Source organism: Artemia franciscana, chromosome 16, assembly GCF_032884065.1.
Source record: "Artemia franciscana chromosome 16, ASM3288406v1, whole genome shotgun sequence".
Taxonomy (NCBI): domain Eukaryota; kingdom Metazoa; phylum Arthropoda; class Branchiopoda; order Anostraca; family Artemiidae; genus Artemia; species Artemia franciscana.
In genome coordinates this window covers 9,236,644-9,264,077 of record NC_088878.1, presented here as the reverse complement: position 1 = coordinate 9,264,077, position 27,434 = coordinate 9,236,644, and the positions used below count along the sequence as shown (strand labels likewise).

Genomic DNA, 27,434 nt, shown 5'->3' with positions numbered 1-27,434 from the left:
ATCAAATTAATGCAGGCTCTGAAATTGCCACAACCCCCAAGACGGTAGTCGATGCCACTGCCCTAGTCAAAGGCAAGAAATCTAAGAAAAAAACGGCAAACTTTCCATCCCAGTCCAAAATTACCACCAATGATATTTCGTCGGCTGAAGAAGAGTTCCACTATTCTAATCAAGGAGATGATGAAACTTAGACCGCAATGGATGTTTAAATGTGTACTGTACACGATTTTACGTTTCTCACGAAATTATCACTGTGTAATAATGTTGTTTTTAACTATCACGATGACCAAAATAATTTGCCCACCAGCCCCTTAGCTAGCCTCGATAGCCCTTTAAACCAAATTAACTGTGTATATCTCGACACTTTGAATTTTGTGAAAAATGTGAAACCTAAGCTAATGGAAGAGACCAAACTTAATGTAATTTGCTTTAACATCAGAAGTATACGGGATAAGTGGGCTAATTTTAAAGACTTAATTTTAATTAATGGTTACTGCCCTTTCAACGTAATTGGAATAACGGAAACGTGGCTTTCGGAAATTGATGATAAGAATGAATTTTCTCTCCCTGGCTTTCAAGCTATTCATATTGAAAGAAAATTAACGAAGTCCTCTGGCGGCATTTCTCTTTACATCCGGTTAAGTCTGAAATTCACCAGATTATTAGACTGTGAATCCTTATTCTCGCAACCTATAAATAATAGAAGCATTTATTCAATAATCGTAGACATAAGTGTTGACGAAAATTCTTTTATTTTTTCATTATTTAATAAGCCCCCCTCATGTTGGACCCCTTTCTTTTGTAGTCTGTTTGATGATTTTTCTAGTTGTATTAATTTACTACAAAAGAAGACAATAGTTTTTGGGGACTTCAATTGTAATTTACTAAATGTCAGCAATAATAATGATTGTTGTACCTTCTTTGAAACATTCACCTCAAGTGGTCTTATTCCCACAATCCTTTTTCCTACTAGAGTTGATCCTGTGAGGTCTACAGCTACTGTAATTGACAACATTTTTGTATCCACTTCCCTGGGAAACCACCTGTTCTCCAAAATAATATTTTCTGACCTGTCAGATCACTTTCCAATCTATCTCTCCCTACCCTCCCTACCAGCTACTCAACCCTCTAGAACTAATACCCCTACGTATAATAGAATATATAATACTGTGAATATGAAAAGGTTCACGGATCGTTTGAAATCCTTCGACTGATCCAAGGTTTTGGATTGTGAGGATGTTAATTCAGCCACAAATGGTTTTACACATGGACTGAGTGATCTTATCAGTTCAACCTTTTCAGTTCGTAAATCAAACCGAAAACTACCCATATACGCCCCTGGATGACTAATAGCCTGCCATAATAACCGCCATATCAAGAGACGCCTGGCACTTGAAAATTACAACTTTAAGAGTCTGATGCCCATTTGGAGGAACAAAAACCTATCAAAAACGTTTAAAGTGGGGCTATTCAACTCGCTTATCACCCCTACCGCCATTTATACCTGTGAATCTTGAACTCTAAAAACAAAATGATCAGCATTATCTTGCTGCATTTGAAACAAAATCAATTCAACGTATTGTCGGTAAAATTTTCAACATCAAGCTGCACCTTAATCTCGAGGTCAAACTAACCATTTTTGACAGAATACAACTACAGCAGTTTAGAAGGCTACTTACTTACTTGTACTTGTACTTGGGTCACGTTCGAGCCTTGTCCAGGCCAATCGTGGCATTCAGAATTTGTCGACATGTGTCTCTCCATTGCTCTCTTTCAAGTGCGATTGGCTCGATCAATTGGATCCATTGTCTATTCCATCGGTGCCCGTGCTTCTTGAAACCTCCCATTGGCTCGAGGTCGGCTCTAGCTGTTGATAACCATGTCTTTTTTTGTCCTCCAGGCTTCTTCTTCCAGTGCACAAGGGGTTGGCATTTCAAGCACTGTTTGCTAAACGAGTCATCCGGTCGGCGCAGTGTATGCCCAAACCATCGTAGACGTCTCGCTTTGACAACATCAGAGACAAGTGGTATATCACCACATCTTCTTCTGATGACATCGTTAGGGACGCGGTCAGAGAGACGCACGCCAAGAATACAGCGAAGACACTTGTGGTGGAAAACATTCAGGTTATTAGCTTACCCAGCTCTGAGCGGCCACGTTTTGCAACCATAACGAAGCACAGAGAGGACCAAAGCGTTATATATCCGGAGCTTTGTTCGAAGGGAGATTTCATTTCGTAAGCAGAGGCACTTCCGAAGCTGGATGAATGCTGCCCAGACTGCGGAGATGCGGCTTTGTATTTCGCTTAGAGCTTCGCCCTTGGGATTTATTAGGGAGCCTAGATATTTAAAATTCTGGACGTCCTCGATTGGGATGCCATTCAATGTGATTGGAGTTTCATCTAGCCCAGAGGTGCGCATCGATTTTGTTTTCGATTGGCTGATCTTTAGTCCAGTAGCAAGGGATCTAGCAGCAATGTCGTCTATCATGAGCTGTGCTTATATTATCGACTCAGCCAAGATATCCGTATCATCGGCGTAATCAAGGTCTGTTATTGATAGTGCTGGACTGATTGTCACACCTTTGTATTTGTCAAGAGTCTTCATGATCTGGTCAATGACAAAGTTAAATAAAATAGGCGATAAGGCACAACCTTGTCGCACTCCTTTGTCAATTAATATTTCTTTTGAGATTTCTTCGTCAGCTCTTATAAATGCCCTCGTTCCCACGTAATAAGCCTTAATTAAACGGACTATCTTTTCGGGCACTCCATCATCCTTCATTGCATCCCAGATGGCAATTCTCTTTACCGGGTCAAAAGCCGTTACAAAGTCTTACCGAGTTTAGAAGGCTAGGAAACAAACAACGTAAGGAAAGCAATCCTCTTCCGAAGACATCCCTTGAAGACTGAGTAAATGATCTTGACCTAGAGGGCGCGCCCAAGAATAGATTGAAGGACAACTTCACGTCGCCCATGTCTTATCCACCAACCAGAGGGTAGAAGCTCGTGCAGGAGGTACATCAATAGACTGGTAACAGAAAAGAACCAAAATGACCTTCAAGGACTAATGAGACTTAAGTCAAGTAAGTATAGTCAGTTTTTTGAAGTCTCTGTAATTTTATTGTTTCTAATATTTCAATAATAAGAAATAAACTGTTCGAAATATATTTCGTTTTCAGTAAATTATAAATGATGCTATATTCTTTAGAATGTTTTGGTAAGCTAACTGATACTTATTGTAATTTCTGTGCATTTTAATATCAAATTTATTTTCAATTTGAATTTCTTTTCTTTTTTTGGATTCAACTATTCATCCATAACAGCATTTGTTATTTTTAAGTTGAATTTGGCTACTCATTTTAGTTTAGGTTCGCTTGGGGTTTCTTCTATTTCTTCAAACTAATTACAGTGCATTTTAAGGTTGAGGGTTCGATATCTCCAGTTTCAACTTCCCATATCGCTTTTACTCTTCTCTGAAAAGAAGAAATCTTGAAAAATTTTGAAATAGTTAATTTCAGTTTACTTTTTAAAAGACAAAGCTTTATTTTTAGTTAGTTTCATGATTATTCATAATGTTTTTCTTCTGTTTTTCTACTTGAGAAATATAATTTGTATTATATTATAATTTTGGTTTAAATTTCAATATTCAGCTAAATTACTTGATAAACCGTAGATTTTCGCAAGAATATTTTAACAATATTTCTCTTGTAAATTTGGAGTTTGATGGGGACTCACGTATACATGAATAGCAGCAGGACCAAGTGTTTTCCTCCTCACTTGGCAGCAAAAATCCTGGGAATTAGTTTTGTCATAAGACCATCAGACTAACAGTGACCAAGCAGGCAGAGTCAAACCGCTTACTTTTGGTCTAGGCCAAAGGATTGGCTACACCAGAATGCGATCCTCCGTCCCGAAGGACATAGGATTACAAGTCTAGCGTGTCATCCACTCATCTAGGGTGGATGAGAAGGCATAGCATAATTCATATAGATTAGAAATATCTGCAATTTTTGGTCTTCTATAGAGCTGACACCAACTTGCATTCACCCTTCTTTCGCACCCTTCTTCTCCCTTTATTCTGCAGTCTTGTTAAAAGAATCTTTTCAGGCTCCTGCTGGTTGTATCTTATTTTTTAAGTAAAGGCATGTCAAAATAAATTTTAAGAAAGGGTTCTTTTTTGTTGTCTTGAAAAAATGCTATTACTACAACAACTACTATTACTACTACTACTACTACTACTACTACTATTATCATTATTGTTACTACTACTACTTCTACTAGTACTATTACCATTACTACTACTACTACTACTACTACTACTACTACTACTACTACTACTACTACTACTACTACTACTACTACTACTACTATACTACTACTACTACTACTATTACTACTATTACTACTACTATTACTACTACTACTACTACTACTACTACTACTACTACTACTACTACTACTACTACTACTACTACTACTACTACTACTACTACTACTACTACTACTACTACTACTACTACTACTACTACTACTACTACTACTACTACGACTACTGCTACTATTACTGCTAGTATTACTAAAGCTAAGTTTATTAAAGTGAGAATTTCAGGGAATATTGAGAGTATCTTCATCTAAATCGAAATGATCTATTTGCATGCACGTTGGCAAAAGTAAATATCAGCATCGTGGCAATGTCCCAGAAACTGCTCAGGGTATCAAGTTGAAACTTTCCGGATATGCAGAGACAGATTTTGAAAAAAAAAGCCGCTATGTGCATATTGCTACTTATGCTACTACTGCTACTAAGACTATTACTGCTATTGAGGCTAAGGGGAAAACTTTCAGGCAGAGATGACGGAGGTGTTGAGTTGAATGAAAAGAATATACATGTCAGTTATCAAATGGTTGTATTAGCAATATCCTAGCAGCGCCTTAGGGTATTAGGCTAAAACTTCAAGGCCTACCAGAATTATTACTACTTTTGCTACTACTTCAATTACTAATACTATTGAACTCAATCAACGTAGTTTAATCACACGCACATTGTCAAAATAGACCAAGAGGTCAGGATATCTAGGCGGAAAATCTTAGGGCTAAAATAGAGTATAAAGTAGAAACTCTCAGGGACGGTTTATTCTTTCGGTTTACTGTGGTTTATGGTACTTTTACGCTTGAAAAAGCGTGACACTTTATTCTTGCTCGTCTTTGGTTTAATATAGCTCTTTGCTTATCTTTAAACGTAGGAGCATAGCCTATCTGGTGATGACTGTCACTAAATTTGTGATTGAAAGTTTTAGTATTTTTATTATTGTTTTTACTGTCTAATACAACGTTTTATCCTTATTTGAACTGTTATTTATGGATAATTATCTTTGAAAAGCTTCTCTTGTGGAAAAGGTTTTTTAAAATTTAATTTATATAAAAATATTCAAAGAGATAGATGCTTATATATGTTGAATATTATAATTATAGTGTCTTAATATAATGTTTAAATAAATATGCCAATTTTCCTTGTAGCAAAAGTTTTTTGTCGGTAACGGGTTTTTACGTTGTGGAAACTGGATTTATAAAATGAACGATTAATATGGGGAAAAAAATTACAATATTCCAATCAATTATATTCTAGATTTCAAGATGTCTTATTTTAAAATTCAAATAAGAAAAAAGTCATCAAAGCCTTCCAGAACTTATTGATAAGCGAATTTGTCCTTGAGCTGCTTTGTAGCAACAAAAGTGTCCTTATTATTCCAGAAATTTTCCATTTGAAAAACATGAGCCCCTTTCTTGAAAAATATTACACTGGCACTAAATATCAAAATTACTGGAGGTCGTGGTTACCTTGACTAAGACAGATCTAAATAGTAAAACAGGCTTGATTGATTGTAAGAAAATAAAGATAAAGGACGTTAAAAATAGTAAGAATTTAACCAATTAAATCAAGTAAATAGTGCCAAAAGGAAATTTAAAGAAAATTTAAAGAATAAAAGGACAGAAAAGAGTTTTGATTGACAAAACTACTCTTGCCACCTTGCAAAAACTACCTTGCCACCTGGTACACATTTTAAAGCCTTAATTGTAAAACCCCACGTAGCAAACTTTTATCACACCGCGCTTCTTTTAGGTATACATGGGTCACCTCAAGCCACGTAACACACTTCTGTGTTACACTTTCTCACCACCCGATGTGAAACCAAAATAGAACACTTAAAAAGAAATCGCCAGACTCTATAAATTTAAACATAATCAGTTGCCACCCTCAAGACTCTCATTCTAATTGTTTTTTCGTAATAGTCTTATTGCACATAAATACAATATTTTGTACAAACCTACCCTGAATAGTTGAGGAAAGAGGACAGAAGCGACTTTCCACTAGCTGACCATACGTAATTATGCTGCATATTTAATATAACTAAGAATGTGCAAAGTAGGAATAGCCTCTGGACCCGGGCTGTCTCCCCCAAAAATGACAAATTTTCACAAACTTTTGGGCACTTTTCAATCAAAAGCTGTTTTTGTTATTATTGTCCACAACCAAAAAATGTGTGCGAACAAGATGGATTCTAAGAAACAGATCTACATCTTAAATAGGGGCATCAATTAGGGGAAGCACTTTCTCTCGTAAATTCCCCTCTCGCAGATTTTGGAAATGAACAATTTCTGTATTTTCATTGAAAAATCTTATTTCTGGTTTTTAAAAAAGCTGCTGTCTTCTGGATTTTCAAAAATGCATTTGTCCCACCCTCCTGCCTTTTGACAATTGGCACAACTGATTTCAAAATAAGAACTAGAAATACGTCTTTAAGTTCTTAACCCCCCTTATGAAAACTGAATTTTTCCAGAACTTAGAAATTTCAAATATTTGAGAATAGAAACCTTAAAAACCAAGAAGCGTTTTGCCCATCTGAGTGGTTCTTTTAGCAGTTTATTTTCTATCTTTAAGACGAGTAATCTCATTAAAATCTTATTTTTTACCATATGTGATACAATATCAAACAGTTCGTGGTAACGAACGACCCGGTAGTAAGGAGCGACCCGGCTCAATAGTAAACGAAACTCTAAAAAACGGAATTTTGATGCTAAAATATACCTCAAAAGAATCAGATTTTCATGCTGATTTTAAATATTTTCATCAAAGTTTCATCAAATTTAGTTTTTGTCATCAAAAGTTACGAGCCTGAAAAAATTTGCCTTATTTTACAAAAAAGGGGAAAACAGCCCCTAAAAGTCACAGAATCTTAACGAAAATCACACCATCGCATTCGGCGTATCAGAGAACCCTATAGCAAAGTTTTCAAGCTCCTATCTACAAAAATGTGGAATTTCGTACTTTTTGCCAGAAGACAAATCACAGGTGCGTGTTTATTGTTTTTTTTTTTTTTTTTTTCCAGGGGTCATCGTATCGACCAAGTGGTCCTAGAATGTCGCAAGAGGGATCTTTCTAACGGAAATGAAAAGTTCTAGTGCCCTTTTTAAGTGACCAAAAAAATTGAAGGGCACCTAGGCCACCTCCCACGCTAATTTTTTCTCCAAAGTCAACAGATCAAAATTTCGAGAAAGCCATTTTGTTCCGCATAGTGCCAAACCATAATAAATATGTCTTTGGGAATGACTTACTCCCCCACAGTCCCTGGGGGAGGGGCTTCAAGTTACAAACTTCGACCATTGTTTACATATAATAATGGTTATTGGGAAGTATACAGTCGTTTTCAGTTTTTTTTTGTTTTGGGGGTGGGGTTGAAGGGAGGGGGCTATGTGGGAGGATCTTTCCTTGGAGAAATATGTCATGGGAGAACAGAAATTCAATGAAAAGGGCGCAGGATTTTCTAAAATTACTATAAAAAAAACAATGAAAAAATAAACATGGAAAAGTTTTTTCAATTGAAAGTAAGGAGTAGCATTAAAACTTAAAACGAACAGAGATTATTACGCATATGAGGGGTTCTAAAAATACTTTAGCATAAAGAGCGAGGTATTTAGGAGGAGATTAATACCTCGCTCTTTATGCTATAGTATTTTTAGTAATTTCAACTATTTATTCTACGGCCTTTCTGATTCAGGAATCATTCTTAAAAAATTGGGACAAAACTTACGATTTAGTGTAAAGAACGAGGTATTAACGAGAGTACAAACCCTGTCATATACATAATAAAAATTAAACAATATAAAAGTTTGCTACGTAAGTTAATCCTTAAGTTACGTATATTTTTTACTAATAAAAAAATTCGTTAAAAATTAAAATCTATAGTTGCCTTTTTATGTAACCGAAAAATTGCATGGCAACTAGGCCTCCTTCCCCATCCCTTATTTCTCGAAATCGTCTGATCAAAACTAAGAGAAAGCCATTTAGCCAAAAAAGGAATTAATATGCAAATTTCATTTTAATAATTTATGTGCGGAGAGCCAAAATCAATCATGCATTAATTCAAAAACGTTCAGAAATTACATAAAAAAAACTAGTTTTTTTTAACTGAAAGTAAGGAGCGACACTAAAACTTAAAACGAACAGAAATTACTCCGTATATGAAATAGGTTGTCCCCTCCGCAATCCCTCGCTCTTTACGCTCTTTGCCACAATTCTGCTTTTTAAAACAATTAAAAGCTTTAGCGTAAAGAGCGAGGGATTACAGAGGGGACAACCCATTTCGTATACGGAGTAATTTCTGTTCGTTTTAAGGTTTAGTGTCGCTCCTTACTTTCAGTTAAAAAAAACTAGTTTTCTTATGTAATTAACATATGAAACATACCATTGCTACCTAGTAAGTTTCAAATGGAACAGGAGGAGTACAAATATTTTTTTTTTTTTTTTTTTTTTTTTTTTTTTTTTTTTTTTTTTTTTTTTTTTTTTTTTTTTTTTTTTTTTTTTTTTTTTTAGTCTTTAGGTTGTAATAAAGATAAAAAAAAAAAAAAAAAAAAAAAAAAAAAAAAAAAAAAAAAAAAAACCTAAACGAATTTCTTAATTGTACAATGTTTTTATTCGTAGGCACAAAAATTTAGTTTGACAAAATTATAATGAAATCACAAATACCTATACTACCCTGTAGTTCATACCCAAAAAGCTATCTGACAAAGCTATCTTACACAATATGTAAGCAGAAAAGCTACGATATCCCAATTTGCAAAAAGCAAAATCTTAAACATTTTGCGTAAATTCGTTCTAATCTTTTTAGATCTGCCGAAATTCTAAGCATTCTCTCTGCAGCCCCTATATTCTCTGAATTTCCTAAAATTCACATAAAGAATTCATTTTCCTATTTTGAAGAACCACTCCCCCCTAGAGAATTTTCTTCTGATTTAAATACGTGTTTACGGGCCTGAGATAGACTAAATATAGAGGATGGTCTGATGGTTGCGCAAACACTATGCCCAAGAAATGTAACTTGTAATTTTTGAAAGACATGCTTAACTAAATACTAAAGACAGTTGGATACTTGTACAATAACTAAGGACAGGAACTTCCACATCATCATAAAAATCTTTTGATCTTTATCATGTCTACTCCAAAAACACAGTCAAGTAAATAATAGTTTTAAAAACTGTTTAAAAATAGATCAATTGAAATACACAAAAACAACTTGTATTTTTTACAAAGTTTCGGTGATCACAGGGATTTGGCTTCTAATCTTGATTAAATTAAAAAAAAAAGTTTATTTTTAACTGAAAGTAAGGAGCGACATTAAAACTTAAAACGAACAGGAATTACTCCGTATAGAAATTAAAGAGCGAGGCATTGTGGAGGGGACAACCCATTTCATAAACGGAGTAATTTCTGTTCGTTTTAAGTTTTAGTGTCGCTCCTTACTTTCAGTTAAAATAACTGTTTTTTTTATAATGTTTGTTTTTTATGTGTTTTTTTTATAAACTGTTTTGTTTAATTTCTGAACGTTTTTGAATTAATGCATGTTTGATTTTGGCTCTCCGCACATAAACTATTAAAATGAAATTTGCATATTAATTCTTTTTTTTGGCTAAATGGCTTTCTCTTAGTTTTGATCAGACGATTTTGAGAAATAAGGGGTGGGGAAGGAGGCCTAGTTGCCCTCCAATTTTTTGGTTACTTAAAAAGACAACTAGAATTTTTAACGAACGTCTTTATTAGTAAAAAATATACGTAACTTAAGAATTAACTTACGTAACAAACTTTTATATTCTTTAATTTTTATTATGTATATGAGGGGGTTTGTCCCCTCATTAATACCTCGCTCTTTACACTGAATCTTAAGTTTTGTCCCGATTCTTTAAGAATGACCCCTGAATAAGAAAGGCCGTAGAATAAATAGTTGAAATTACTAAAAATACTTTAGCACAAAGAGCGAGGTATTTATCTCCTCCTAAATACCTCGATCATTATGCTAAAGTATTTTTAGAACCCCTCATATGCGTTTTAACACATATTTCTGTTCGTTTTTAGTTTTAATGCTACTCCGTACTTTCAATTGAAAAAACTTTTTCATGTTTATTTTTAAATTGTTTTTTTTTTATAGTAATACTAGAAAATCCCGCGCCCTTTTCATTGAATTTCTCTTCCCCAATGACATATTCCTCCCAGGAGAGATCCTCCCAAATAGCCCCCTCCCCTCAACCGAACCCCAAACCAAAAAATCCTCCTGAAAACGTATGTACACTTCCCAATAACCATTAGGCCTACTGTGTGTAAACATTGGTCAAAGTTTGTAACCTGCAGCCCCTCCCCCAAAGACTGCGGGGGAGTAGGTCATCCCCAAAGACATAGTTATTATGGTTTTTGACTATGCGGAACAAAATGGCTATTTCAAAATTTTGACCCGTTGACTTTGGGAAAAAATGAGCGTGGGAGGGGGCCTAGGTGCCCTCCAATTTTTTGGTCACTTATAAAGGGAACCAGAACTTTTCATTTACGTTAGAATGAGCCCTCTTGCGACATTCTAGGACCACTTGTTCGATACGATGACCCCTGGGAAAAAAAAACAAAACAAATAAACACGCACCCGTGATCTGTCTTCTGACAAAAAATACGAAATTCCACATTTTTGTAGATAGGAGCTTGAAATTTCTGCTGTAGGGTTCTCTGATACGCTTAATGCGATGGTTCTCAGGCTCGTAACTTTTGATGACAAAGACTAAATTTGATGAAGCCTATATATTTAAAATCAGCATGAAAATTTGATTCTTTTGATATATCTTTTAGCATCAAAATTACATTTTTTAGAGTTTTGTTTACTATTCAGCCGGGTCGCTCATTACTACAGTTCGTTACCACGAATTGTTTGATTGATTAAAAAACAAGATTTTTAACCGAAACTAAGTTGCAACATTAAAACTGAAAAAGAACAGAAACTATTCCGTATATTAAGGAGTTTTCCCCTACTTAGTACCTTCTTCGCGCTAATTAGCACTTTTAAAAATGCTTCCTATTATGATTGAACTGTCTTTCAAACAGTTCGTGGTAACGCACTATAGTAAGGAACGACCCGGCTGAATAGTAGCCAAAACTCTAAAAAACGGAATTTTGATGCTAAAATATACATCAGAAGAATCGAATTTTTATGCTGATTTTAAATATATAAGTTTCATCAAATTTAGTCTTTGTCATCAAAAGTTACGAGCCTGAGAAAATTTGCCTTATTTTGGAAAATAGGGGGAAACACCCCTAAAAGTCATAGAATCTTAACGAAAATCACACCATCGCATTCGGCGTATCAGAGAATCCTACAGCAAAAATTTCAAGCTCATATCTACAAAAATGTGGAATTTCGTATTTTTTGCCAGAAGACAGGTGCGTGTTTATTTGTTTTTTTTTTTTCTTTTCCCCAGGGGTCATCGTATCGACCAAGTGGTCCTAGAATGTCGCAAGAGGGCTCATTCTAACGGAAATTAAAAAATCTAGTGCCCTTTTTAAGTGACGAAAAAATTGGAGGGCACCCAGGCCCCCTCCCACGCTCATTTTTTTCCAAATTCAACGGATCAAAATTTTGAGATAGCCATTTTGTTCCGCATAGTTAAAAACCATAATAACTATGTCTTTGGGAATGACTTACTCCCTCACAGTCCCTGGGAGAGGGGCTGCAAGTTACAAACTTCGACCAGTGTTTACATATAATTAAATATAAAAAAAAACTAGTTTTTTTTAACTGAAAGTAAGGAGCGACATTAAAACTTAAAACGAACAGAAATTACTCCGTATATGAAATGGGTTTTCCCCTCCGCAATCCCTCGGTCTTTACGCTAAAGTGTTTAATTGTTTTAAAAATTATAATTGTGGCAAAGAGTCAAACTTTAGCGTATTTAGCGAGGGATTTGCTAAAGGGTTCTTTTATATGTTGGATGCAATGGTGTGATTTTAATTAAGATTCTATGACTTTTAAGGGGTGTTTCCCCCTGTTTTCCAAAATAAAGGTAAATTTTCACAGGCTCGTAACTTTTGATGACAAAGATTAAATTTGATTATATATTTAAAATCAGCATAAAAATCCCATTCTTTTGATGTATCTATTAACATAAAAATTCTGTTTTTTAGAGTTTCGTTTACTATTGAGCCAGGTCGCTCCTTACTACAGTTTGTTACCACGATCTGTTTGATAACGGTTATTGGAAAGTGTACAAACGTTTTCATGGGTATTTTTTGGTTTTGAGGGTGGGGTTGAGGGGAGGGTGCTATGTGGGAGGATCTTTCCTTGGAGAAATATGTCATGGGGGAACAGAAATTCAATGAAAAGGGCGCAGGATTTATATAAAAACAATGAAAAAATAAACATGGAAAAGTTTTTTCAATTGATAAGGAGTAGCATTGAAAATTAAAACGAACAGAGATCATTACGCATATGAGAGGTTCTAAAAATACTTTAGCATAAAGAGCGAGGTATTTAGGAGGAGATAAATACCTCGCTCTTTATGCTATAGTATTTTTAGTAATTTCAACTATTTATTCAACGGCCTTTCTGATTCAGGGGTCATTCTTAAAGAATTGGGACAAAACTTACGATTTAGTGTAAAGAGCGAGGTATTAACGGGGGTACAAACCCCCTCATATACATAATAAAAATTTAAGAATATAAAAGTTTGTTACGTAAGTTAATTCTTAAGTTACGTATATTTTTTACCAATAAAAACGTTCGTTAAAAATTAATTTATAGTTGCCTTTTTACGTAACCGAATAATTTCAGGGCAACTAGGCCTCTTTCCCAAGCCCTTATTTCTCAAAATCGTCTGATCAAAACTAAGAGAAAGCCATTTAGCCAAAAAAGGAATTAATATACAAATTTCATTTTAATAATTTATGTGTGGAGAGCCAAAATTAAACATGCATTAATTCAAAAACGTTCAGAAATTACATAAAAAAACTAGTTTTTTTAACTGAAAGTAAGGAGCGACATTAAAACTTAAAACGAACAGAAATTACTCCGTATATGAAATGGGTTGTCCCCCTCCGCAGTTCCTCGCTCTTTACGCTAAATTTTGACTCTTTGCCACAATTCTGCTTTTTAAAACAATTCAAAGCTTTAGCGTAAAGAGCGAGGGATTGCGGAGGGGACAACCCATATCATATACGGAGTAAATTCTGTTCGTTTTAAGTTTTAATGTCGCTCCTTACTCTCAGTTAAAAAAAACTAGTTTTTTATGTAATGAGTTCAGGAGTCACTCTTAAAAAATTTGGACAAAGAGTCAAGCTTTAGCGTAAAGAGCAACGTGTTAAGGGCCAACCCGTTCATATACGGAATAATTTCTGTAGAAAATTTCGTTTTCGTAATCCTTAATTTCAGTAGAAAAAAAACTTGTTTTTAAGCTAATATCTAATCATTTTTCAAATAATATCTGTAAATCTGGGTCACCCTCCGTGAAAGATTCCCTTCCCTCACGGGAATTTTCTCCGTGGAAAGCTTCTCCCCACACAAAATACCCCCCATATAATTCCCTCGGTGCACTTCCATCCTCACCGAAACCCCCCTCCCCATAAATTTTATTGCGTAAGATTCAACATGAAAAATTCTCCTTAGCATACTTTCATTTGAAAAGACTTTAATTTCTAATCATTTTCCAGATAACTGCGGAATTCCCCCTTCCATTTGAACTGTTTCGGAAATCCAAACACACTGTTTCGGAAATCCAAACAGACCCAGGTCAATTTCCACGGAATATCTTCATATGCAAAATTTAGTTGGCAATGAGAAAGTAAAAAAAAAAATAAATTGCGTATACGAATTCTGTCATATCCCTCCAGTGTAAAATTTTCCCTGAAAAGCTCAACTCTGGAAATTTCTGGAAAATTCTCCCCATGGAAACCCACTCCAAGCACAAACCCCCCCTAAAAAAATGTCTCTATACTTCTCAATATAAATACAATGCGCAGAAAATGGGCAAATTAAATAACTTAGCACCTATCCCCAGGGGCTATGAAGGGGTAATGTAATCCCTAAAAGCATAGTTTTTGAACCTTTGAATTAGGCTGAACAAAAAGGCTATCTTAAAGTTTTGATCGGACGTTTATGTGAAAAAAGGGCATAGGCAGGGGAGCTATCTTTTTGGTAATTTAAGAAAGACTTGAAACCTCTAAAATCGGATTCTCTGATACACTGAATCCGATGGTGCGTTTCATCAAGATTATTTTACTTTTAGGGGATGTTTTCCCCCTTTTTCAAAAAAAATCAGGCAAGTTTACTCAGTACCATAACCTTTGATGGGTAATTCTAAACTTTATGAATCTTATATATTTGAAATCAGCATAATAAGCCGATTTGTTCGATATATCTATATCCAACTGGTTAATAGTGACCAGTTTTGGTTACTATTGAGCCGCGTTTCTTTTTACTTACAGTTCGTTAATAGTGACCAGTTTTGGTTACTATTGAGCCGCGTTTCTTTTTACTTACAGTTCGTTACCACGAACTGTTTGATTATATCTGTTGAAAGCCAAAGTATGACATGGCTAACATAAATATTTTTGAAATTTCTTATAATTCATATTCACCACCTGTTTTACTATTTCGAATAAATTCGAACCTCTCTCCCCCCTCACCCCAAAAAAACTCTTTTCTGATTGGAGTTGTTGCGTACTTACCTATGTTTAAGAAAAAGTGAAATGAAAGAAGTGAAATGTCTAGCATAAATATATTTTGATTTTCTGTACTTCAGAAAAAAGACAATTATAGGCTAATCGTCATAGGATCTCTTTTTAAGAGTAGATCATCTGTAAAGTCACGGAGAATTTTATTGTTTCCAAAAATTACAAAAGGTTCAACCTACCATAAAGATTAGATTTTGGGCGCGGCGGTGGAAGGTCACACAAGAATTGAATATAAAAGCCGGAAAATTATTACTACCAGCATTAATTCATTGACCTATCAAGTCATTCAAGCTCAATTTTACAAAATGATAAAATCAATCGTAAGTATTTATTGATCCCTCACTTTATAATTGATATTTGCACTTACCTAAGAGTTATGCTTGGGGAAAAGGGGGATGAGTTAGGGACTTGGGTGCCTATCCATGGAAATGTATGGAGGGAAAAATATATTCTTTCAATATAGGGGAGGGGAAAAGTTTACTTTTTTTACTTTTTTGAATAAAATCTTCAATGAAAATACAAAGGTATTTTTCAAATTCTTAAGCTGGGGGCTTATAAGAACTCTAAGGGGTGACAAATGGCTCCTCTCCCTAGTTGGTATCCTCGGTTAGAGGTGCCTTGACCCACAAATAACTTCTACAATTATAATAAAATTCGTCGAAAAAGAAAAATATCTTCTGAATAAGATAAAAAATATTGCTAAAAACACGAGTTTATAATAGCCTCGGAACAATTAAATTTTGACACTAGAATTTTGAACACTACTAAAACAACCTAAGTAATGGAAAACTCAGGCTCATAAAAATTCCTTAGTAACGAACTGTAAGTAAAGAGTGACTCGGCCCACAACAGATACACTAAAAAACTGGCTTTTTATGCTGATCCCAATATCTAAGATTCGTAAAGTTTAAAGCTACACATCAAAAGTTAAGAGACTGAAAAATTTACCTGATTTTCGCAAAAGGGGAAATGCATCTATAAAATCTCAAGTGATTTTAATTAAAATAGCACCATCAGGTTCAGCATATCTGAGAACCCTATAGAAGAAGTTTCAAGCTCTTATCTGCAGTTCAAGTTCTTGCCAGAACAATAACACGTGTTTGTTTGATTTTTTTTTCTTCTCTTTGTTTTTTTCTCATCATCAGGAGGTGGCTTATTCAGACAGAGATAAAAATTTCTAGGGTTCTTTTTAAGTGACCAAAAAAATTGGAGGGCAACTAGTCCTTTTGCTTCAAAGACATCTGATCAAAATTTTGAGACAGCCACGTGATTTAGCATAGTTGGAATGTCCAATGCATAGGCCTTTGGCGATAACATGAACTCTCATAGTCCCTGGGGATAGGGCTGTAAGCTACGCAGTTTGGCCATTGTTCACATACGGTCTATTTGTTATTGGGAAATGTACTGACATTTTTAGGAGGAGTGTTTTTAGGAGGAGTATTTTTCCTGTGGGTTTCCACAGGAAAAATTTCCCGTGGGGAGGAATCTTTCCAGGGGGAATTTTTCAGAGATAATTTTACACTGGGGGAGGGAGGGATTCCCTATCATGATGTTGAAACGCCATTTATTAAATAAAAAGCAAGTTTTAAACATAAAAATACACGTTTTTCAACTAAAAATAAAGGGCAATATTACAAGTAAGAATAGGGATAATTCCATACATGAGGGGCGCTTCTCCTTTCTCAATCCTCGCTCCATAAAGTAAAGTTCAAATTTTTTCACAATTGTTTAAGAAAGAACGCGCAAATGCAAAGGCTGTTGAACTTGAATGAAGAGTATTTTTTTTTAAAATTTAAGACTTCCGCGTAAAGAGAGAGGGCTGAGGAAGGATTACCCCCCTCATATAAACTAAAAATTTTATATGTTTTAAATTTCAATTTTGCTCCTTACTTTAACTTAATTTTTTTTAAGTCACATTTGCCTCGCTGTTCTATGCTACTACACATAAAGAAATCTTAAATGTGTTTTTAAGGGAACTGATATCCCTAGTTAAACACAGATGGGATGAGGATCCACTCTACAGTTTTCCCATAGGACCAGCAACATAAATTTAAAATTCAGTCATTCAAGCTCAGCTTACATTAAAGGATTGAACCAATTTTAAATAACAATTTCTTTTTCCTCATATGACTGTTAATTGCATTTTTTGACGATCGGAAGCCCTGGTATATACAATGGGGTCAAGACTTCAATCCCTTGTTGCCAAAGGCTATAAAAGTATGTATTGTTTGTTTACAGAATGAAATAATAGTATTTCACTTAGATATAATTCTCTTTAGAGAATCATTCACAAAAAAACTTAGAGGGGAGATTACATTTTTCAAAACATAGAGAAAGAGAGTGGGGAGGGATTTTGTTTTTACTGTTGGTAATTAAAACACCTAAAAGTATTTGTAATGAAAATCCAAAAATGAATGCAAGGCCTGGGGAGGGGTAATAAAATCTAAGGAGGCCTAGGAACAAGTTCAATTTGCCTTTTAACTCTTAGAAATTATATACTAGCAATCCAACCAAATTACTTACAAATTTTCATATAAAAAAATTTTATATTTTGACTAGATTTCTGAAATAATACACTCCTAAATAGCCAAATATCTCAAATTAATATTTTAAGAGAATTAGGACCAATATCTGGCCGCAAGAGGGATAGGAACATCCCTTCAGATTTTCCGAAGGACTCTCAACTAAATTTAAATTTCATTAACTCCACATTGATTTTTACCATTGAGAGAAAATTCCCCTTTCTTCAGTCAGGTTACTGCACAAATTCACGTATATCAAGAACTTTTCAAAGTTTTCGTATTGTTTGTATTGTTTGTTTACAGAATGAAATAATAGTATTTCACTTATATATAATTCTCTGTAGAGAATCATTCACAAAAAAAAACTTAGAGGGGAGATTACATTTTTCAAAACATAGAGAAAGAGAGTGGGGAGGGATTTGTTTTTACTGTTGGTAATGAAAATACCTAAAAGTGTTTGTAACGAAAATCCAAAAGTGAATGCAAGGCTTGGGGAGGGGTAATAAAATCTAAGGAGGCCTAGGAACAAGTTCAATTTGCCTTTTAACTCTTAGAAATTATATACTAGCAATCCAACCAAATTACTTGCAAATTTTCATATAAAAAAATTTATATTTTGACGAGATTTCTGAAATATTACACTCCTAAATAGCCAAATATCTCAAGTAAACATTTTAAGAGAATTAGGACCGCTATCTGACCGCAGGAGGGATAGGAACATCCCTTAGGATTTTCCGAAGGAATCTCGACTAAATTTAAATTTGATTAACTCCATATTGATTTTTACTACTGAGAGAAAACTCCCCTTTCTTCAGTCAGGTTACTGTGCACATTCACGTATTTCAAGAACTGTTCAAAGTTCTTGAAAATTTCATGTTGCTCTTTTTCAAGTATTCTTACTCTAATATAGCATCTCCTTTATTACCATATATTCAACGCATTAGCCCATGCAAAGGGACATACCATGTGCCATAAACCTCTAATCATCCACCAAAATAGGAAAAGTATTTTTACTTTCGATTTTTAAAGAATAGGAAATGTATTAGTGAAATTCTTCCCCAATTTTTTTTATTGTAGTCTACCCCCTAACAAAGATTATGCAGCCATACTCACTTAAAAAAAAATCTTCCTGGTACCTATGCTTCAAAAATATCTGGTGAAAATTACCGCTTTTCCATATTTTTTGGTGCCTTTTCAGTGTAATCTTTGATTAAAGTATCTCCTTTCTTTGCTAGGTTTTCCTCGCTCTCTTTGCAACAGCCTTTGCATCACCATCAGAGGAAAATAAAGAAACAGACCTTAAAGGAAGTGCATCATACATACCTACTTTTGGCTATGGCTATGGTGCTGGACTTGGCTACAGTGGACTTTATGGAGCATATGGTCTTGGCTATTATGGAAGACCTTATGGCTACGGTTACGGTGCTGGTTACCGTTACTGGTAGAATGGTTACCTTACAGGTAGAAATAGAGAGAAAGTAATAAAAGGCTTAGAGTTCCCTATTTTTATTAAATGGATATATTTTTTGGACGAATTAAAACGACTTTTAGTCAGACGCTTCCGTATTTCCATTTACTGTGTAGGAAATTTGAACTTGGTAAAATATTGTGGTAGAAAGATACATTAAAGCTATGGTCTCACTACCCATTAAGAAGCGCATAAGAATAGAGTGAAATTTCCCTATCCCTTAAGAAGCGCATAAAAATAGAGCGAAATTTTAACTCTGACATGGCCAGAAACGTAATCAAAAGGAAGTGAGGGAGCATTCCAGAGCATAAAAATGTTCAAACAAAATACTTTTGTTGACACAATGAATATAAGATGACTTTTTCCATTAGCAGAAACTGCCAAAAACAGTCATATTTTTTTTGGAATAGAATTCCGGCTACGCCACTGCTTCAAGGTAGTATTCTGTCAATATAAATAAAATATTTGATGTTATAGCACTGATTTCGCCACTACTCTTCTCTTTCTATAAGACAAAGATACCTTTTATCTTAACCAACCTTTAATTCCAAAAATCTCTTGGCCTATTTACTTTATCTGCTGCACCTTTTAGACTATGTCCCATTTAAACCAGAAGCACCATTTGGCGGGGGGGGGGGGGTCAGGGGTGGGCAAATGCCCACCCCAGATTTTCCAGGGGGGCAAGCTTCCACCACAAAGGTCCCTTTCCGGCCATAATTATACATTATGTCCAACATAATCCATTCTGTTCAAATGATTTGAACTAACTGCACGCCTATTAGCCAAAGAGCGCAATTACCTGACGACCCTTGGGGTAATTACGCTATTTGCTATTAATCATTGTAAACTTTAAAAGTAGGTTATATTCATAATAAAAGTCTCAAGTTCTGTCAAATGCCCCATGCACACCCCAAGATTTGGCCCAAATGGCGCCTCTGATTTAAACAGAATAGTATATCAAAGAAGATCGCTATCTGAGATAAAGAGTTTAACAAAATTAACCATATTCCCTGTGGAAAGAAGGTTTGGCTTAATATATACCCACTTACGTGGATTTGTTAAAATTTTTGCAAGGATTTGAAGCTGTTGGTTACGTGGGTGATCTTTTAGAAGTAATCAAGCACTGCCAGAAAATGGTTATGCTGAGAATAGTAACTTAACAGTTACTGTACAGTTAACAGTTCACAGTTAACAGTAACAGTAACAGTAACTTTTTCCATTTCATGCACTCGAGTCATACTTGTCCCATTTAAACAAAACAAGAGCATGCGGAACTTCGATTCTAAGGTACACATTCCCTCACATTTTCTGGCACTGCCAGAAAATGGTTATGCTGAGAATAGTAACTTAACAGTTACTGTACAGTTAACAGTAAACAGTAACAGTAACAGTAACTTTTTCCATTTCATGCATTCAAGTCATACTTGTCCCATTTAAACAAAACAGGAGCAAGCGGAACATTGATTTTAAGGTACAGATTCCCTCTGAGGCAAGCGATTAGTGATAGTTCTGTAGCTTTAACTTGCACTAAATTGATGAGATATTAATATCATTGGGTTCAACGGTCACCAAACAAGATTCACCATGTTGCTTGATCTTTTTCTTTTAAAAGTATTTAAAATTGCTTTAAAATTAGGGTTTTTTAATGATTTTTCAACAGACTAATAAAAAAAAGCACGTATCAGATGTCAAAAATTTAACTTATTATTTTGATAAAACCAAAACTCAGCTAGGGAGGGATATCGAAGTCTTGTCTTTCGTTGATACCCTAAAACCGAGGATAGTACCAAAAGAACGTGCTGAAACTTACATAGGGACATAAGCCCTAATTTTTGCAAGTTCTGCTGTGCATTGAGTAAAGTAACAGTTAGTCTTAAGCTTAAAACAGCAATTTATTTTATTTTGTTATCTTAATCGGTTCTGGTTAAAATCTGCAATTCTGGAGAATTGCAGATTTTAATCAGCAATTACAAAACTAAATTTACAACCCAAAAATTGTAAGATATACACAAATTAAATTTCACTGACTGTCTAATTTATGGACGTTAAGGCTGCACTAAGGACTTTACTCTGATGCCAGTACACTACGTTTATCGTGGAATCCTGCTAATTTTGCCTTTAACATAATGTCTTCAGAGAACTTCCCGAGAAGAGATGAAACCAATTTGCTTTGACAGGAACAAAATTGGAAGTTTAAGTCAATTTGACTGTCAGTTCAGTAATCTAAACGTCAAAATCTGACACAAGGTGTTCTGACACAACCTACCTGTTTTATAATATAAAAAGAGGGGAGCATAGTTTTTTGAAGGCTATATGAATAAGCTAAAATAAATCCCCATTTTTGAAGTTGCAATGAAATTTGAGAAATAAAATTGACAGAAGGCTTTTTTAACTATCCCAATATCGTCTTATTTCAGAGCCTAAGAGATATTAAATAAAAAACAAAAAGTTTTTTTAACTGAAAGTAAGGAGCGATATTAAAACTTAAAACGAACAGAAATTACTCCTTATATGAAAGGGGTTGTTCCCTCCTCAACGCCCCGCTCTTCACGCTAAAGTTTGACTTTTTCTCTTAACTCTACTTTTTAAAACAGTAAAAAACTTTAGCGCAAAGAGCAGGGCGTTGAGGAGGGAATAGCTCCTTTCATGTACGGAGCAATTTCTGTTCGTTTTTTATTTTAATGTCGCTCCTTACTTTTAGTTAAAAACTTGTGTTTTCTTATTTAATTTCTGAAGGTTTTTTGAATTAATACGTGTTTTATTTTGGCTCTCCGCACATGAATAATTCAAGAGAAATTTGCATATTAATTTATTTTTATGGCTAAATGGCTTTCTCATTGTTTTGACCGGACGATTTTGAGAAAAAAGGAGCGGGGGAGTTACCTTCCAATTTTTTGGTTATTTAAAAAGGCAACTAGAACTTTTAATTTTTTACGAACGTTTTTATTAGTAAATATATATGTAACTTACGAATCAACTTACTTAGCGAAATTATATATTCGTATGTTTTTATTACGTATATGAGGGGGTTTACCCCCTCGTCAATACCTCGCTCTTTCCACTAAAGCTTAAATTTTGTCCCAATTCCTTAAGAATGACCCCTGAATCACAAAGACCGTAGGATAAATAGTTGAAACTAATAAAATTACTTTAGCGTAAAGAGCGAGGTATTAGGAGGGGGTGAACCCCTCATTTGCATAATCTGTTTGTTTTAAGTTTTAATGCTGTTCCTTACTTTCAGTTTAAAAAACCTTTTCATATTTATTTTTTCATTGTTCTTTAAAAAATGCTAAAAATCCTGCACCCCCTTCATGGAAATATTCTTCCCCCATGACAAATTCCTCCAAGGAAAGTTCCCCGACATAACCTCCTCTCCTAAACCCCTCTCCCAACCAAACAAATCCCCCTGAAAGCGTACGTACACTTCCCAATAACCATTACTATTTGCAAACACTGGTCAAAGTTTGTAACTTGCAGCCCCTCCCACGGGGACTGTGGGGCAGTAAGTCGTCCCCACAGACATAGGTATCAGGTTTTTCGACTATGCTGAATAACATCGCTATCTTAGAATTTTGATCTGGTGACTTGAGGAAAAAAATGAGCTTGGTAGGGGGCCTAGGTGCCCTCCAATGTTTCTGACACTTAAAAAGGGCACTAGAACTTTTCATTTCCGTTAGAATGAGCCTCACACGACATTTTAGGACCAATGGGTCGATACGATCACCCCTGGAAAAAAAAATGAAAAATAAAAAAATAAACACGCATCCGTGATCTGTCTTGTGGCAAAAAATGCAAAATTCCACATTTTTGTAGATAGGAGCTTGAAACTTCTACTGTAGGGTTCTCTGATACGCTGAATCTGATGTTGTGATTTTAGTTAAGATTCTATGACTTTTAAGGGGCATTTTCCCTATTTTCTAACATAAGGCAAATTATCTCAGGCTCGTAACTTTTGATTGGAAGTCTAAACTTAATGAAACTTATATATTTAAAATAAGCATTAAAATGCAATTCTTTTGATGTAACTATTGTTATAAAATTCTGTTCATAAGAGTTTCGGTTACTATCAAGCCGGGTCGCTCCTTACTACAGTTCGCTACCACGAACTGTTTGAAAGCGAGTTTCAGAACTTCATTCATGTACCACTGGCATGTCAGAAGCAGGAGTAATCACTTATCTTTATTAGACACCACAATTTGTATTTTGAATAATGTTGCGGGAAAAAGACTCAATGGAGTATAGATGTCACTACCCCAATACGTTATTAACTGGACACAAGTAACCACGATCAGTCACGGTATATTTATCTGAGCAATGAGCAGCAGCTTAAAGAGGTTACATTATAGGATTATACAAGAGGTTGTAAAAAAGTCTATATAATTTTCCAGTTCGGGTCGCAGTAATTCAATAGCCTTTGTGTTGCAATGCATGACTCCTATAGGAAAGCGGAGTGAGATTATATGGTTTGACCCAAAACAATTCATGCACCTTATGGATTCTATTTTCACTCCCCTATTTTAAAACTACAAGTCGTTAGGTTTGAAAAAATTAAAGGGACATTTTAGCTCCAAAACCCTGAAAGATAAATGCCATGCAGGTTGCCAATTCACAAAAATGTAGGAAGGGAGTAACACCTTTTTTCAATTTTATTTTTCAATAACATACACAAAAGAATTTTTCAACATCTATGGGGGCAGGATTTTTTTTTTCCGATATCTTTCATGAGAATACCAAAAAAGACATGCCCCTAATGCCTATCATTCACAAAAATGTAAGAAGGGAGTAGCACCCTTTTTCATTTTTTTTTTCAATAACATACTCAAAAATATTTTTCAACATCTAGGGGGTAGGATTTTTTTTTTTGATTTCTTCAAGGAGAATACTAAAAATACTAAAAAGTTTTTTTTTAAATTTGGAAACTAAGCTATGCAATGATGAGTTTAGTTATTGTTCATCCCAGAAAAAAAGGATTTTTAATCTCAGACATTAAATATGTAACATTATACAACTTTTAATAAGAAATTGTACAAGCTTCAGTGCTTCTACTTTCATGATATGATATTTTCTTATGTCTTCGGCTCTGGATGATCTAATTTCTAAGGCATTGGTTCTGAATCTTATATAGACACTCTATCCCTTTTTACCCACAAAACATTTTAGGTATCCTTTCTCTGTTACTGGTATAGTATACTATAGTTAAAATATTAAACAAATCTTAAGGCCTTAACCAATTAAACTTAATTACGCATCTAGTTTAAGCAAAAAAAAGATATATTTTTTACAAACATTTTTATTTAAAATCAAACACAGAAAATTTGAAGGATAAGAAGCGATAACTTTCAAAGAGATTAAGGAGAAGTATGAACTTGCATCCCTTTACACAGTTTATCGAAATTGGGTTCTAACTTAGTTAAATACAATCTTAAATTATCTTTAACATTTAATTTGTTTCAAGATTTATTTTTAAGATAGGTTAAACTTAATTATCCCTTTTTACATTGATAAGTGGTGGAAAATTCTAGAAAAAATTTAGAAGCAGTGCTTGACAGTTCTTTGTATTTCTTCCCAATACCAATCTAGAACTCTAATAATGTAGTTCAGCAGTCAAATGAGACTTCAATGAGTTGCTCCTTTTGAATGGTAGTCAGGTATCCATAGCATCAGCATTAAAGGGGTCGATTATCCAGTCGATCTGTTTGTCCACAGGTGGAGAAACAGATCTCCATTCTCTTATGCGGATCTTCAATGCATCCAAAAGCTGCCTCATTTGAGTTTTGAGTTCAGTGAAATCAGAATTTTTTTTCTCATTTTCTTGCAAAAATGTATGTAATCTTTTAAACGGCTCGCAGTTTTATTTTCTATTTGTTTTTCCAAGAGAGTGAGTGTTTTTAGCATTGCATTAGTGTTGCTTCCTACATAAAAAATATTAGAAACACTGCCCTGCATAGATAAATTCCAGATGTTGAGCCTTTCAAAAATATTACTGAAATAAGGCAACCCCAAAAGCCAATCAAAATCAATAAGTACAGAAGACAGATGGGATTTGTGTTCGGTAAAAAAAAAAGTGTTATTCTTTGTGGAGTTCAAATACACGGGACACAGCATTTCACCAAGAAGGCCATCGTACCTCATTATGCAGCAATAACTTATCATAGAGGCTCCTCCTTTTGTAGCATAGAATTTTTGAGTAACGAAAATTTTGAGCCATACTTTTAAGGAAGTTCAAAATTTTAGCATTCTTATCAAGGACATCTTTAAGTTCATAAAGAAGTGTCTTAGCCACCAAACCCTCTCGGTGAAGTACACAATGAGTGAACTTACATTCAGTTGAAACTTTTTTAAATGCACTACAAGCCCCGTAATGTGACCATTCATAGACTAAGCACCATCAAATACTCAACCAACATTTTTTTTTTCAATCGAGTTGGTTTTTGGAAAAAAAAGAATCTAACAACTTGAAACCATCTTCAACTTTTGTCGATGTTTTAAATGCTTTACAAAATAAAATATCTTCAAATATTTCATCTTGAAAAATGCGACGTACAAAACTATCAGTAGGGCTATGCCATCCGTGGTTTCATCGAGTAGTATACCAAAGCAAGGACTAACCTCGAATTGCTCCGACAAGTTTTCCTTTGTGTCATACACTATATCAATAATTATCATTAAAACTCTATCATTTGATAATGGAATTGCTTTAATTCTCTTTAGTAGCTCTTTCTCTCCAAACATGCAAGAACAATTTCTGCTGCAGCAGGAAGGATTAAATTTTCGCCAATAGTATGGTTTTACCAGCCTTTGCAATCAAATGACTAACTTTGTAAGAAGCTTTTACTGGACTTTCATTTTGTTCTGCACCAGAAAACTGTTTTATTGTGTTTTCCCTACTTTGAAGATTTTCGAAAAGACGTCCAAAGTACTGTAACTCCTTTTTTACTAAATTCTCATGTTTGCTTTCAAAATGAAGATTTGCTCATAGGTTTGTTTGGTAAAACTTCAGAACAAACAAAGTGTTGTGGATTGGGATCGTCCGAGCTTCCAATCCATGTAAGTACAACTCATCATCTTTTTTTCTTTTCCTTTTAGACTCAAATGCCAGTTTTTGTTTATTTTTATTTTGTCTTGGGCTGCTCATTAGTAACAAGACGTTCAGGACTACTTTCTTCTTGTGAAATTGATGGCCCAGAGCTTTGATTCAGATCTCCAAAAAGCCTTTTTTAGGAGTCATTTATTTATTATTAATTTTCATTGTAAAATTCATTCACGTACCTGGATCAATACACTGACGTACTGTTTGAACAGGGTTGAGTGTCCACAGAACAACTCAACACAACACAGAAATAAAACAGTAATGAGAGCGAGCTTGTAACAAAAGGCAATACTATTGCAGTGCAGCAACATCAGAGACTGGGGGGACTGCAAAACGACTCTGATGACTAAGCCTTAGTGGCGCGCGCGCGCTAACGTGTCTCCAACGAAACCACTTGAGAGTCAGATAGGGGTAATTCTGACGACTTTTGCCAGTCCTAGAGTTAAATGGTTGTTTTATTTTTTTTGTTGGCCAGCCGTGTATACTCTGTAAAATTTAGGTATACCCCCAGGGGTTTCACCCACCACAGTTTGAGAACTACCGGTCAAAGATGATTTAAGTCGGTAACACATTTTTTAATCAATCAAGTCTGGTTAATATCAATTGCAGATTATACGCAGTTATTTTTAGAAATGAGCACAATACATTTTCGGTGGATTATTATATACAAACCAATACCAAAAATAAAATCTAGATACATAATTTTGTTCTCTTTAATTAATGAAACTGTATTATTGTATTCTAGGGTTTTACTTTCTTGTACAAGAATATTGATTTAAGGTACTCTTTGATTTAAGGCCTGTAGGCCTTAGGCCTTTTGATACAGGCCTTAAGGCCTGTAGGGCTTTTGATTTAAGGCCTTAAATATTGATTTAAGGCCTGTTGAAGGTACTTTTGAAGGCTTTATAGCGTTTAGGTAGAATCCATATTATATTCATTAGCGGCTAGCTACGGTATTACAAGAAGTATGATGAATTTAGGGTTAAAAAAAAGTTTATATAAAAAGTACCTGATTTTCCACTGCCCTTGCTTCCAGCAACTACGATTTTTATTGGAGATCCATCGACAACAATAGGTCCATTTTTAACTGACTGTAAAGAACCGTCGTCTGGCCTCATCATTGGTTTGATTTACAATATAAGGCATCTTGATTCAACCTGTAAGAAAAGTTATATTACAAGATTTACTGTTAGAATCTGTATGTTTTCCCAGGTTGTGAGTTGGGGGACCGGAAGAATGTAAAGGGTTGCCATCAGTAAATATATTCTTAGGCTCACTTGATAAAGGGGAGGATAAGCTGTTTACAATATAGCCAA

General features: G+C 34.7%; 1 protein-coding gene and 1 long non-coding RNA gene across 3 annotated transcripts in view; one reads left to right on the top strand and one right to left on the bottom strand.

Moving 5' to 3' along the window:
* LOC136037032 (ras-related and estrogen-regulated growth inhibitor-like protein) overlaps window positions 1–27,434 on the bottom strand; it is a 234,150-nt gene that overhangs the window by 189,856 nt on the left and 16,860 nt on the right. For both annotated transcript variants that reach the window (XM_065719447.1, XM_065719446.1), the window contains exon 2: window positions 27,128–27,275. In XM_065719447.1, coding sequence (XP_065575519.1) covers window positions 27,128–27,239 — 112 coding nt within the window. In that variant the 5' untranslated portion in view covers window positions 27,240–27,275. The remainder of the gene's footprint in view (window positions 1–27,127; window positions 27,276–27,434) is intronic.
* Window positions 15,294–19,116, top strand: LOC136037023 (uncharacterized). Its single transcript, XR_010619851.1, has 2 exons — window positions 15,294–15,358; window positions 18,796–19,116. It is a non-coding gene; the product is annotated as an uncharacterized LOC136037023 (long non-coding RNA).